This window comes from Caretta caretta, chromosome 21, assembly GCF_965140235.1.
Source record: "Caretta caretta isolate rCarCar2 chromosome 21, rCarCar1.hap1, whole genome shotgun sequence".
Taxonomy (NCBI): domain Eukaryota; kingdom Metazoa; phylum Chordata; order Testudines; family Cheloniidae; genus Caretta; species Caretta caretta.
Genome location: NC_134226.1, coordinates 15,059,176 through 15,073,944, shown reverse-complemented (window position 1 = coordinate 15,073,944; position 14,769 = coordinate 15,059,176). Strand labels below are relative to the sequence as shown.

The following is a 14,769-nucleotide window of genomic DNA, read 5'->3' as shown; positions in this document are numbered from 1 at the left end:
CCTGCCGGTCTCCAGGAAGACGTAAGGACCAAAGGTCCCTTCAGGGCCAGATTGCGGCTCAGATGCTGACAGTCAGTGTATGCGGTCCCGTCGGGGGAGCGAGCGTGGGGATGTGAGATGCCAGGGGCTGGCCAGAGAGCCTGGTTCAGGGCGTAGTCTCAGATAGCCATCCATGAGCCCCCAGCTTGCCCAGATGCCCTGGTTGCCTCAGTGCTCATTCAGAGGCCAGGCCAACTTCCCGGCCCTGCCTGGGCATGGTCTCTGTGAATGTCCCTCTCTCCTGAGGGTCTGTGCCCTGCCCTGCCCTGCTGGGAGACGGGCTCCATGATCATCCGGGCCTTGTCCGTCTCCTACGTCTGCGCCTGTGCCCTGGGTTGCGTAGCGGGTGGCAGGAGGGTTGATGGCTCTCCCCCATCGGCTGCCCCTTTCAGTAGTGGCATTGACCAGATGGGGACGCTGATCGCCCTGGACTGCCTGCTGCACCAGATGAAAGCGGAGCGGAGTGTGGACATCTATGGAGTCACCCTCAGGCTGATGAGAAGCTGCTGCCTCATGACCCCGACACCGGTAGGTGGCGAGGAGGGAGGGTGTCGGGGCCAGGTGTGCCCTGGGGAAGCAACGGCCAGGTGCAGAACAGAGGCCCGGAGCCGGGTGCAATAGGGGAGAGTTTCTCAGAGAAGACCCACGGACCCCTGAGTTCTCTGTCAGCCTCCTCTCTCCTCGGGCAGCTTCTCCCCACCCAGCCTCAGCCCCGACTGAGCTCACCGAGACGGGTATCCTGCTCCAAGCCCGACACATGGCGTGGTTCTTAGCCCGGGCTCTGTGCCCCTCTCTCCATGCCCTGCCGGGGGGCGGGGGGAGCAGCTCGCGGTGGGGGGTCGTTCCATCTGCCCCAAGCCCAGCTGGGAGCTCAGGGGAAGGACTCTCAGGCCCAGATCCTCAGTGGCATTTAGGCCCCTAACTCCCACTGATTTCAATGGGAGTTAGGTGCCTAAAAACTCAGAGGATCGGCAGTAAATGCCTTTGATGTTAAGGTTAAAGCCAGCAGCCTCCACTCAGCCCAGACCCAGGAAACAACCAGGTGGAGCTAAAAATCAAATCCTCACAATCCTAGCCCCGCTCCCATCCATCCCTGACAGCCAGGGCATGGACCCCTAGTTTGTTCCCATGTGGGCAAATCCCCGGCCGCCTCCCCCTCAGGATCTGGGCACTGAAAACCACAGGCCCTGGTACACTGGGGTATTGGAAGTCTCTTGGGTTATCCTGTGCCGCTTTCTCTTATAGATAGGTTCTTACACCCCGCTCATTAGTGAGGGTCTGGCTGCCCTGCAGCTGGGAGTGTGCATCCCAGCCCAGGTGGACAGACATGAGCTAACACGGGTGGTGGTTCAGGCTTGCGTCTGTCTAGCCGCGCTGGGATGCTCGCTCCCGGCTGCAGGGCAGCCATACCCTGAGTGTCTATCTGAGCCTTCCCGACCTGCGCCCTGCAGCCGGGGCACCAGCGGGAGACACCCAGCTCGCCCGCAGGTCAGGGTGAGGAGCCCAGAGGGCCGTCAGAGGCACCTCTGCCCGCATTCCAATGGCAGATTGGGTTGAGGCCGCATTGGGAGCAGCGCAGAGGCATCGCACCACTAGATGGTAGTGTGACACCAGCCTCAGGGTGCCAATCCCAGGATTTCATCCTGCGCAGGCTGGAATCTGCTGGCTTGGGCTTGGCCGCAGCCCGAGCCGAGCTCTGGTTCCACAGACGTGCTTTTGGACAGGGGTTGGAAGTTAATTCGTTTATTTCTCAGAAGCCTTTAGGGACGAGTTCCCCCACATTCCCGATCCCACTGGTAATAAAAATCCTTCTGTGACGTCCCTGCTGCCAAGCACCCTGCAAACAGCCAGTCAGTTAACGAATTAATCCGAGCCCCATGGGCCCTGGGAGCTGGAGGAGAGCTGTTACACGGGGTTCTCTTATGTACACCCCCTGCCCCTCCCAGCTGCTGCTCAGCCGGGCAAGGGAAGGGCCAGTAGGACCTGAGCCCTCCAGACCACACATGGGGGCAGAAGCAGAGCGCTCGCTTGTGGCTGTGGATCTAGGCCAGGGTGCTCTTATTTTACATGGGTCCCTGGGTGAAACCGTGACATTAGTGCAGGGCCGGCTCGAGGTTTTCTGCTGCCCCAAGCTCCGAGAGTGCAACTGCCCAAGCAAAAAAAAAAAAAGGGGGGGGGCAGAATGCCCCCCTGGAATTGTGCCCCAAGCACACGCTTGCTTTGCTGGTGCCTAGAGCTGGTCCTGTTTTGGTGCCACCATGGCCGAGCTGCAGTCGCACTCCGGGGTGGTCAGTTCTCCTAGAGGCCAGTAACCAACAGGGAAGCCTGAGTGATTACCGACCTTTTAGTCAGTTTCCCTGGAATGACACTTCCTGCTACACATCCCCACTCCAGATCCCGGGAAGGGTCTCTCCACGTCTGAACCACTTGTGTTTACTCCCCCAGGCGCGTCATTAGACCGGAACCCAGACCCATTCGCTGTTCTGCAGTGCAACTGGCCTGACCTTTTCGTACAGACTCCTCCCAAGAAGAGTATCCAAACACCAGCAGGGCCAGCCAGTGCAGCTTATGGTGCTGGGTTCTGAAATTCCCTGTATTCCAGTAATTCAGGCATGGAATTTACCATCTTTGAAAAGGGGAACAAAGAGGACGCAGGGAATTATAGACCAGTTAGCCTAACTCTGGTTCCTGGAAAGATACTGGAACAAATGATTAAATGATCAGTTTGTAGGCACCTACAGGATAATAGAGTTATAAGGAACAGCCAGCGTGGATTTGTCAAGAACAAATCATGACAAACCAACCTAATTTCCTTCTTTGACGGGAGTACTGACCTAATGGATGAGGGGAAGCAGTAGATGTGAGATCTTGATTTTACTAAGGTTTTTGACACAGTCCCACATGACAGTCTCATAAGCAAACTCGAGAAATGTGGTGTAAGATGGGTGCGAACTGATTGAAAGACTGTGCTCAAAGAGTGGTTATCAATGGTTCGCTGTCCAGCTGGAAAGGAGTATCTAGTGGGGTCCGTCCTGGGTCCAGTACTATTCAATATTGTCATTAATGACTTGGATAATGGAGTGGAGAGTCTGTTTATAACATTTCCAGATGACACCCAGCTGGGAGGGCTTGCAAGCACTTTGGAGGACAGGATTAGAATTCAAAACGACTGTGACAAATTAGAGAATTGGTCTGAAATCAACAAGATGAAAGTCAATAAAGACAAGTGCAAAGTGCTACACTTAGGAAGGAAAAATCAAACTCACAACTCCAAAAGGTGCAATAACTGGCTAGGTGGTTCTGGTGAAAAGGGTGTAGGGTTAGAGGAAACTAATAAGAGCCAACAGTGTGATGAAGTTGCAAAAAATACACCATTCCGGGGTGTATTGACCGGAGTGTCATACGGGAGACATGGGAGGTAATTATCCCTCTCTGCTCAGCACTGGTGAGGCCCCAGCTGGAGTACTGTGTCCAATTCTGGGCACCACACTTGGGGAAAGATGTGGACAAAGTGGAGAGAGTCCAGGGGAGAGCAATACAAATGCTAAAAGGTTTAGAAACCCTGACCTGTGAGGAAAAGTTAAAAACACTGGGCGTATTTAGTCTTGGAAAAGAAGACTGAAGGGGGACCTGACTTGTTCTCCGTGTCCACTGAAGGTAGGATAAGAAGTAATAGGCTTCCTCGGCAGCCAGGTATTCGACAAAACCTGTCTAACCCGCAGGGTAGTTAACTTTGGGAGCCTGGTCCAGAGCTTATCTGACCTGGTTATATGAAATGGGGTGACTGCAGAAGCCCAGTGTCATGACAGTCAGTGGGCTCCCTGGGTAACTGCAGTGACTCCTGATGGGGTGAGGCAGGGTCAAGCCCCGCCGGCCTAAATTACGCTCTAATCTGATCTCTAATCTACCTCTCTCTGGCTCCTGCCTCCCTTCAGGATCAGTACGTGTTCTTGTACACGTGCATCCGGGACATCCTCACCCAGAGGCAGCCCTAGGAAGATCACAGAGAGCCCGGCGCTGGGGGCAGGCTGAGGAGAGCACATTGCAGGCTGTTTGCACAAATCCGACTGCAACTCCCTCCGCAGAGAAGGGGACCGGCCTGGGGCAGAGGCACCAGTCAGCTCCCCACCCCTGGAGGCCAGCACAGATGAGGCGCTAAGGCTGGGTTAACCTGCATGAGCGGTTCAGAATCTCGGACTCTCCTGGTCTCCTCCTCCCAGGACGTGGTGGGAGAGCCTATTGCCACATGCAGCATCTGCACCAGCCTCCCGCAGGGAGTGCCCTTCTGCTGCCCGCAGTGCTGCAGCCCACTCAGCCTGCAAGTACCCAGTGCAGGGCACGGGACCCTGTCCAGGATTCAAAGCATGAAGCGGCGCTGCATCCCTGCTGCCCGGGATTCCTGGGACTCTGGAAGGGCCATGAATCCAGTCGCTGTAGCACTTGCTCTGGGATCCTGCCGGCCTCCATACTGCCCTCCATCCCCCGCTGAGTACAAGACAGAATACGTGGGGCGCCCTTCCTGCCGCGCCTGGCTCAGAGCCGGCGCGTCCTACAGAACAGGCTGCTGGGCGATGCTTATTTCCGTCCGGCAGGAGGGGTGGAGGGCCTAGGCGCGACACAGTGCTTCTCAGAGTGTCGAGCGGACACTCCAGGTTTGCTAGTGCCTTTTGGAGACTCTGTGACCCCGGGCTGGGGACCAAAGGGAACAGCGGGGTCTCTCAATAAATGGATCAGCAAGCAATGGGTATGAACAATAAAGAAAACAGCCCTAGAAGCCAGTGTCTTCTAACCAACGGTCGGTTTTACCGCGCGTCCTGGCCTGGCCTGCGACCTTCCAGCCAGCTGGACTGGAGTGCACCATCCCCAAAAGGCAGCTCGGCTCCGAGAACTGAGTCCCAACCGCGAGAGCAGCAGACCTCTGCAGACCCTCAGGACAACCCTTCCCATGGGACTCTCGCCTCTCCTAGCTGGGAGAACAGGGGCAGGACTCCCTTCCCCCTGACAGCGTCACGTCACCCCCGCATTTATGCAGGGCCTGTGAGCAGGGGCCAAGGCCCGACAGCAAAACCAGGAATGGCAATTAAATGAGAAGACCCTTGCTGGCCAGTCACCCTCCATATAACCCTGTCTCTAAGGCCTGCTGCATGATCCCAGTTTATGTGGGGGAAAAACATTGTCCACTAATTCGGCCTCAGCGCACTGCTACCCTCTACCAGGGGAGCATGTGTATCAGCCACGTCCTCTAGTGTTCGTGCCAGAGGAGCTGTCTCTTCATCCCACTGGGATGTGGGACTCTGTGACCCAGGGCTGGGGACCTAGGGGAACAGCGGGGTCTCTCAATAAATGGATCACCAAGCAATGGGCATGAACAATAAAGAAAACAGCCCTAGAAGCCAGCAACATACCACCCCTGCAATGGGACCTTAACTCTGGCTCCTGGAGCTGGCACGGGGTGCCAATATTGGGGGGGTGCCATAAGAAGTAGACAGGAAGAATGACGGAGGGGTTTGTCTTGATTCCAGTTGCAGCGTTGAGCTGCACACGCTCAGCTGTGTTTGCTGTGTCTGGGGCTGGCACCATCGGGCAACCTGGCCAGAGCATAAATGAAGTTTTTGGACAATAAATTCGCCTGATTTATTTATTTTTTTAAATCCTCAGCTCGTCCTCATCCTGCAGCCCAGCTGTCCCCTCCACGGCCTCTGGCTCCTTGGCAATGACAAAGCCAGCCACTGGCTGAGTGTTAACCCCGTCGCTGCCCCATGTCCTCTCCCCTGCACTGCGCTGACCTCCCCTTTCCCCTAGGAGCAGCAGCATCATGGTGAAGGGGGAGCCTAGAGCCCTTCCTCATGGCTGGAGGCAGCAAGGGGAAGGAGGGGGAGCAGGGGAGGGAAGGACGCCCCTCCCTTGCCCTGGTGGAGCAGCCATGGGGTGGAATTGTGGAGAATGGGGGTATCTGTAGGGGAGGGAGGAGGGGAGAGACGGCACCCCCTCCCCCCAGTATATCATTGCTGGGGAAGGTGCCCAACTCCCCCTCCACCATGGTTCTGCTTCTGAGATCCTGAAAATAAAGGTCTCTTTGAGGATAATATCCGTCAAGGGATCATGGGGGAACTACCCTGTTGGAAACCCAGTTCTTCGTCAAAGCTCTGGCCATCAGACTGGGTTTTCAAAAGTGCAGCGTTTGGATGAGCCCTGGCGCTAAGAAGGGTCATCAGCTTGGACCATGCTGGCGCATCAGTAGTTGTGCCAGTGTGCAGCCTTAAGTGGCAAAGGGGGCCAGCCCTCACTCAACACCCTCCGAACCCCCACATCCCTGCACTGCTCCAACACCCCTCACTGCTCCCAGCCCCCCATTCCCTAGCTCTGCCCTCCCAAAAGTCAGCAGAAGCTGAAAATGTTCTGAGCAGCTCATGTTAGGGGTTGTGTAGCTTGAACCCCTGGACCAAATGTACTAGCGACTTGCTTTCCTTTGATCTCAGTCAGTCCCATTGTCCAGGAACCAGTCATGGGGCAGGATTGCATTATCCCAGCTGCTTACTGGCATCTTCACCTTCCCTCTGTTTGTTTTATGCTAATTTCCTTGATAATACTCCTAATCAGAGCCTGCGTGTGGAGTTTAGAGCACTGTGAAGAGCTCTTAAATGAGGGCAACACTGCCAGATGGAGAACCATGAATGTGCGTGAGACTCTGTCTCAGAAAGCTCCCATAGGGCAGGGCTCCACAGAACGTGGATCAAAATGGGGTCTACACCCCATGCTGGTTCTGAGAGGGTTAACAGGGGCCTGAACACTCACCTGCAGGGATGTTCAGTTGGTCAGTTAGCAGGTCCATCTGGTGAGGAGTGAGGTTTCCTCACAAGGACAGAGAAAGCCCTGCTTGGAGGGGAGCAGGGAGGTTGGGAGTTCCTGCTCTTGGAGGACAAGCTCTTGGCTACAGGAGGGGACTTAGCTTCAGTGGTAGGACTCAAAATACCAGCCCTGGGGAGTGGGGGTTGAGCTGAGCTGAGCTGAGCAGCAGAGAGTGGGGGACGATAAGTGAAGAGCTCAAGCTGAGGTTAAGTTGGTACTGGTGGCTTGCATTTATTGCAGAGCTCCATTCTAGCCATGGCCTGATGGAAGAGGGGAGACTGAGGGGAATCCACGTAGACCCTGGGTCTGGGAAGTGGGGTGGGAAAGGCCTGCAGGCCAGCTGTGGCAGGAAGGAGCCCAGGGAGAAAGCAGGGGTGGGTCTGTATAGCCAGACCTTGCCTGCTGGCTGGATCCTTGGACTAGACTCCAGAAAAGGGGGAGGGTCTGGGTTCCCCTGCCAGCGGCTGGGAAAGGTGGTGCAAAGCAGAGAGCAGGGGTAGGGCCAGAGATGTGGCCTGAGGCTGCAGGACTGTTGTTTGGACTCCTGGTTACCCCGTAAGCCGTGGGAGTAAACGAGACCTAACGGCGTCCCCAGAGGAGGCAGCCCACAGCGGGGCTGGAGCAGCCGTTGGCAGAGGGCACTCACTGAGGAGAGCCTGCAGTGCCAGGCCCACAGCCCAGCCACGATGGGGTGTGGCTGACTCTTAGGTTCAACGGCCACTGCGTCTCAACTTGAGCCACCCGGTTACGGGGATGGCAAACCACCTGGCAGCCCTTGTCCAGCGGTACAGATGCTGTTTGCTCTCCTCAGCCAGGCCCAGTCTGAGGCCCTGAGGTCTACCCAGAATACTTCCAGAAATATCGCTTCCACCAAGGGGCTGTGGGGGCCAGATCAGCCTGAGTGGCAGAGATCAGTTTGAGGAGGATCAGGGCTGTCATCTGAGCCCCAGGCTGTGTGTGTGTGAGAAGAACCAGGTGACTTTTGTAAACGGTATTTTAGGGGGCCCGATCTTGGGAACCCCTTGCTCAAATGACCCCAAATGTGGGTCACTCGCGACTTCACTACTCACTACCCCCCTTGATGCTCAGCAAATTTCAAGCATGTGGATTTTACAGCTTTCAGAATAGCTGCTTTTTAACTGGTCAGCATTCCCAGCCGTAGCTATCCCTTCCGTTGGCGCGTGACGGAACGCATGCATCAGGCCCCAGGGACCCGCTCAGCCATTCACCCTTAGCCCCAGGCCGGTGCTCTACATGGCAGAGCTGGCCTGGCATTGTCCCTGTGGAGGGCTGTGGTGTGTGAAACCCCGCACAAAGAAAGTGCCATTCAAGGGCCTGGGAACCAAGGCCAGGAGGGACCGTTGTGATCATCCAGTCTGACCCCTGCATAGCGCAGGCCAGAGACCTGCCCCAATACGATCCCGGTTAATAACGTGCACCGTATTTCCAGTCTGAATTTGTCTGGCTTCAGCTCCCAGCCATTCGTGTCAGACCTTCTTCTGCTAGACTGAGAAGCCCGTTATTAAATATTTGTTCCCCATGTAAGTACCTATAGACTGTGATAAAGTCACTTCTTAACCTTCTCTTTGTTAAGGTAAATAGATTGAGCTCCTGGAGTCTATCACAATAAGACAGGTTTTCTAACCCTCTGGAGAGAGAACACACATAGATAAGATTGGTAACATCATTGATAACAAACAGGCATTTGTTTTCTCAGCACATTTTGCCAGTCACCTCTTTGTAATCGATTTCCTTTAGCCCGTTGTCACTGAAAGTGCAGTTTCTGATCCAAGGTCTTTCTTTTTTGGGGGGTGTACTGGGGCCACTCGTACCATCGTCCTGATCTTCCTTTATTTAATATGCCTCGCCCGTCTCCTCATTCTCAGACCCTCTCTCACACACCCACGCGGTACACTTGCACGCTGGTGAGCAGACGGCTGCTGTATGTTCAACAGGTTTGATCTGTTCTCGCTGAAACTGTGAAAGTGAGAACACTGCAGTATCTTTAGCGGGGCACAGAAACTTTGAACATTAGCTATCCCAGTGTACTGTGATAATCATGCGAATCTTTAGACCCACGTAAAAAAAAAACCAAAAACCTGCAGATTTTATTTTTTCTGGCAAATCTGTAAAAAAACCCAGCCAGGCCGGTCAAATACTAGGTAGGTGGTAACCCTACCTGGGGCAGATGAACCCCCCCTGCACAGGGTGAGGCTGCCCAAGGAAGAACCCAGGTTTCTGGAGCAGGTGTTCTCAAGACCCTGCTCTCGCACTGGCCATGGCTAGCACAACAGCCCCCACCAGGGACTGAAGTGGGGGTCTCCAGGGTGAAAAGCAAGAGCTGCTTCTCGCCAGTGGGTCAGGCCCAAGGGGACCCACCCGGAGCAGTGGGTCACACAAGGCCATCTCCTGCCAGGCCGGGTCTGTGGTGTGGCCCGTTGCCCCCCAGGACATTGACAGGGTGATGAGGATGGATTGACAAGCTCCCACCCACTGCTCCAGAAGAGGCTGGAGCCGCAGCTGCTTACACAGGGTGTCCTGGGAGCTGCGGTTTGGATGAGTAACTTCCCAGGCCTCCAGCCACGAGCCCCAGAGGGGGAGAGAGAGAAACGGAAAAACAAACCCACCCCCAGCCTCTGAGTAGCATGTTGGCGGTGTTTGCATTTATCCCTACTCCAGCCCAGCAGCGTCCAGGGCCCCCTTCTTGTCCCACCCCTCTCCCCAGCTGAAGGTCAAACCCTGGGGGAGCCGCCCACTCCCCAGATCAATGGACCAGCCTGGAAATTCTCCGCGAACCATCTGGAAGGGGCCCATCCCTCCGGCATCAGAGCTTGAGCACTCAAAGCCACCGCATCGCTCCCCTGCAAAGAGCTCGGAGGGTTACCCTGTTTGAGAGGGGAAACTGAGGTACTAGTCTGAAAGCCTGCAGGGGGCACTCTCTAGAGGAGTGAGTTTGTGGGGGTGGGCGTTAATTGCAGGTGCCTGGGATCCAAACTGGCCTTCGCAGGGCTCGCAGGGAGGGGCCCTGGATCAAATACCAGGCAGGTAGTACCCCTACCTGGGTGAACCCCCCTATCTGGGTGAACCCCCCTGCCCTGGGTCAAGCCACTGCTCCTCTGCTGTGGGGATTTGGGGGCTGTTCGGAGAGGGAGGAATCACAAGTGGGGCGTGCAGGCTATCCATCACCCAGAGACTACACCCAGTCACCCAGAGATTACAAGTGATGGCTCTGAATGTCTCGTTCCCTGGGCCACTCATTTCCTCGAGCCAGCAGCCCCACTGCATCACTTGTCAAATCCTCTTTCTGGAGAAGTCCTTGGGCACCAGTGGCCTCTGTGGCTGTAATCACATAAGCAACTAATGAGAGAGCATGGCGCGCACTGACCCTGTTGGGCGAGCCACCCATGCAGAATGGCTGAGGATGGGTCCTTGTTATTCTCCTTAGGGCTGAGATGGGGGAGCGGGGCGGGGGGGTGGGGTGGGGGAGGAGGTTTGTTAAGCCAGCAGGCAGAGGCAGAACGAGATCCCTAGGCCACAAGCTGGAGCGAGGCCAAGTCAGACTAGAAAAAAGGTACACATTTTTAGCAAGGGGGGGAATTGGAGCAGCTGCTCCAAGGTGTGGGGGGGATTCTCCAACTCTTGGGGGGGTCCTTCAATCAAGAGCGGACGTCCCTGTCTAGCAGGAGAGACGGGCTCCCTGCAGAAATCCCTGGGTGAGGTTCTGGAGGATCACAGTGATCTCTTCTGGCTTTAACAAGGGATCCAGGGGTCCGGGCTTGTCGGCTGTCCTGCTGTAGCTTTCCTGCGCCCTTGGAGGAGGATTGAAGCCGAGGTAAGTGACGTGCTCCCGACAGGACTAGAAGCCGCCGGGGTGGCTCTGAGATGCCTCGGAGGGAGCAGTCCCTGTGCGCCTCTGAGTGACTGTACCAGCCCCTCTTTCCCCTCCGTGTGCACCTGCCCAAGAGCCAGGTGGAATCCACCCTCCTGCCGTGCCTGTTTCTTACCAGTAACATCGGGGGCACAGTGTTTACCTGCCTCTCTGGGGGGTGGCGAGGCCTAGCAGCACCATGGCTGGACCACGCTGCATAAGGGCCCTGGGCTGTTCATTGGCAAGGGGTCCAGGAAGGGGCAGGCTGGGGGCCCTGTGCATCCCCACCCCACAGCCGGCTCCGCAGTGCAGGGCTGCCCGCCGGGGCTGCTGGTGTGCTTGTTTTCTGAGTGTTTGTGTTTACGTTCTGGAACGCCTTTCGGGGCTGAGATAACAGACGGCCTGGCCCCTGGCCGGCCCCGGCGGAAGTGCTGGGAGAGGGACACATTCCATCGTCCTTTGGCCTCACAAATGACCCCTCGATGGCTCCCTGGGGCACTGCCGAGGAGCGCAGACGCAACCCCAAACCCCAGGCATTTGGCTTTGTTGGCAGGCAGCCCATTCCCGCCGCTTTCTGCTGCATCCTGCTCTCTGCAGAACCTGGCGGCACAGCCCTGGGATAGCGTTAGGCAGAGAGAGCACTCACCATAGTGCTGGATAGGAGCAGCCCCTCCATGCAGCGGTCCCAGCCTCCCAGCACAGGTGAAGAGAGAATAGGAGAGAGCAGGAAATGACTGCTGCCCAGGAGCCCGGGTGACCAGGAATCCAGGGCTGCTAAAAGACGCAGCCCTGTCAGCAGCAGAGCATGAGGAGCCCAAGCAGCAACCCAGAGCTTGTTTTACTGTTGTAAATTTCATTGCAAAGATTTTAACAAACCAGTGATGTTAAAACAGAAATATCAGCGATTGGAAGGGCAGCAGGAGCCATCTACTCTGCCCTCCTACCCACCACAGGCCAGAGATCCTGGCACTGTGTATATTCTACTTCCGTCACCAGGGCTGCCTGGCAACAGAACCCAGGACCTCCAGCCCTACCGCAAGACCACCATTTAAACGTGCTATGGGGCTGTCTCCTGCCTTGGTTTCATATACCACTGAGTCGTTGACTCCCAGCTCTGAGCAGGACTGGAAGGGACCTCAAGAGGTCAGCTACTTCAGTCCCCTGAACTCATAGCAGGACTAAGTCTTATCTAGACCAGCCCTGACAAGTGTTTGTCTAACCTGTTCCTATAAACCTCCAATGACGGAGTCTACAGCCTCCCTAGGTACTTTGTTCCAGTGCTCAACCACTCTGACAGTTAAGAAGTTTTTCCGAAAGTCTAATCTAAATCCCCCTTGCTGCAATTTAAACCCTTTACTTCTTGTCCTGTCCTTGGTGGTTAAGGAGAACATTTGATCACCCTTCTCTTTATAACACCCTTTTACGTATTTTAAGACGGTTGTCGTGTCCTCCCGCAGCCTTCTCTTCCCCAGACTAAACAAACTGGATTTTCTCAATCTTTCCTCCTAGGTCGTGTTTTCTAGACCTTTTATCATTTTTTGTTGCTTCTGGACTCTTTCCAGTATGTCCACATTTCCCCCGAAGTGTGGTGCACAGAACTGGACACAGTATTCTGAGGCCTTATCAATGCTTAGCAGAGCAGAAGAATTACTTCTTGTCTTGCTCACAACATTCCAGCTAATACATCCCAGAATGATGTTTGCTTTTTTTTTTTTTTTGCAACAGTGTTACGTCGTTGACTCATATTTCGTTTTTGACCCATTATAACCCCCAGATCCCTTTCTGCAGTACTCCCTCCTAGGCACACATTTCCCATTCTGTATTTGTGCAGCTGATTATTCCTTTCTACTGGTAGTACTTTGCATTTGTCCCTATTGAATTTCATTCTGTCTGTTTCAGAGCATTCCTCCAGTCTGTCAAGATCATTTTGAATTCTTATCCTGTCCTCCAAAGCACTGGCAACCCCTCCCAGCCCGATATTGTCTGCAAACTTTATATGTATTGTGACGGGGCAAGGCCAGAAGGCTATAGAAAAGTGGTGGGAGACAGATATATTAACTCCAGGCTAAACAAATCCCTGGTACCAGGTTAAGTGAAATGGAAGCTGCTCCAGGTCAATTAAGACACCTGGGGCCAATTAAGAACTTTCCAGAAGGCAGGGAGAAGGCTAGGTTGATTGGGGACACCTGAAGCCAATCAGGGGCTGGCTGAAACTAGTTAAAAGCCTCCCAGTCAGTCAGGTGGATATGCATGTCAGGAGCTGTGGAAGGAAGGTGCGCTGTAGGAGAGGCTGAGTAGTACACACCATATCTGGCACAAGGAAGGAGGCCCTGAGGTAAGGGTGAAGTGGAGCTTGAGGAATTGAGGGCTGCTTTGGGGGAAGTAGCCCAGGGAATTGTACATGTCATGTTTCTAAAAGGTCAGCTACCATAGCTGATACTATTAGGGTCCCTGGGCTGGAGCCTGGAGTAGAGGATGGGCCTGGGCTCCCCCCCCACCTTTGCCCCCTGATTAATCACTGAGACTGGGAGACAACAGAGACTGTGCAAGGAAGGATAACTTCTCCTCACCTCCCTTGCTGGCTTATGATGAAAATGGCTCAGTAGACTGTGAACCTTGTCTCTAGAGAGAAGTGTTATGTGGAGGGTCACAGTGAGCCTCTGAGGCTAGTGAAATCCACCAGAAAACATGAGACCCACGGAGGTAAGGACAGAGCTTTGTCACAGTATACTAACTATGCCATTATGCAAACCATTTGTGAAGATACTGAATAGAACCAAATCCAGAACAGATGCCTGCAGGACTCCACACAACACACCTTCCAGCTTAGAATCATAGAATATCAGGGTTGGAAGGGACCTCAGGAGGTCATCTAGTCCAAACCCCTGCTCAAAGCAGGATCAATCCCCAAATAAATCATTCCAGCCAGGGGTTTGTCAAGCCTGACCTTAAAAACCTCAAAGGAAGGAGATTCCACCACCTCCCTAGGTAACTCATTCCAGTGCTTCACCACCCTCCTGGTGAAAAAGTTTTTCCTAATATCCAACCTAAACCACCCCCACTGCAACTTGAGACCATTACTCCTCGTTCTGTCATCTGCTACCATTGAGAACAGTCTAGATCCATCCTCTTTGGAACCCCCTTTCAGGTAATGGAAAGCAGCTATCAAATCCCCCCTCATTCTTCTCTTCCGCAGACTAAACAATCCCAGGTCCCTCAGCCTCTCCTCGTAAGTCATGTGTTCCACTCCCCTAATCATTTTTGTTGCCCTCCGCTGTACGCTTTCCAATTTTTTCACATCCTTCTTGTAGTGTGGGGCCCAAAACTGGACACAGTACTCCAGATGAGGCCTCACCAATGTCGAATAGAAGGGAATGATTACGTCCCTTGATCTCCTGGCAATGCTCCTACTAATGCAGCCCAATATGCCGTTAGCCTTCTTGGCAACAAGGGCACACTGCTGACTCATATCCAGCTTCTCATCCACTGTAACCCCTAGGTCCTTTTCTGCAGAACTGCTGCCTAGCCATTCGGTCCCTAGTCTGTAGCGGTGCATGGGATTCTTCCGTCCTAAGTGCAGGACTCTACACTTGTCCTTGTTGAATCTCATCAGATTTCCTTTGGCCCAATCCTCTAATTTGCTTGATTGTGAACCATTGATAACTCCATTCTGAGTATGCTTTTTCAACCAGTGGTTTCATTTCTAGGCTATATTTCTCTAGTTTGTTTGTGAGGAAGTCATGTGAGACAGTACCAAAAGCCTTACTAACGTCAAGATATATCACATCTACTGCTTCCCTGCTATCCAGAAGGCTTGTTACTGTGTCAATGAAAGATATTAGGTTGGTTTGACAAGCTTTGTTCTTGACAAATCCATGTTGACTGTTACTTTATCGCCTTATTTTCTTCTAGGTGCTTGTTTGACAATTTGCTCCATTATCTTTCCAGGTACCAAAGTTAAGTTCCCCCAACTGTTCTTATTCCCCATTGTATAGCTAGGTAGGATATTTGCT

General features: G+C 54.1%; 1 protein-coding gene across 1 annotated transcript in view; it reads left to right on the top strand.

Moving 5' to 3' along the window:
• The window catches only part of LOC125625181 (receptor-type tyrosine-protein phosphatase V-like), a 55,266-nt gene extending 49,603 nt beyond the window's left edge, over positions 1 to 5,663 (top strand). The window contains exons 38-39 of the mRNA XM_048826925.2: positions 432 to 567; positions 3,975 to 5,663. Coding sequence (XP_048682882.2) covers positions 432 to 567; positions 3,975 to 4,034 — 196 coding nt within the window. The 3' untranslated portion in view covers positions 4,035 to 5,663. The remainder of the gene's footprint in view (positions 1 to 431; positions 568 to 3,974) is intronic.
• Positions 5,664 to 14,769: the final 9,106 nt, after the last annotated feature.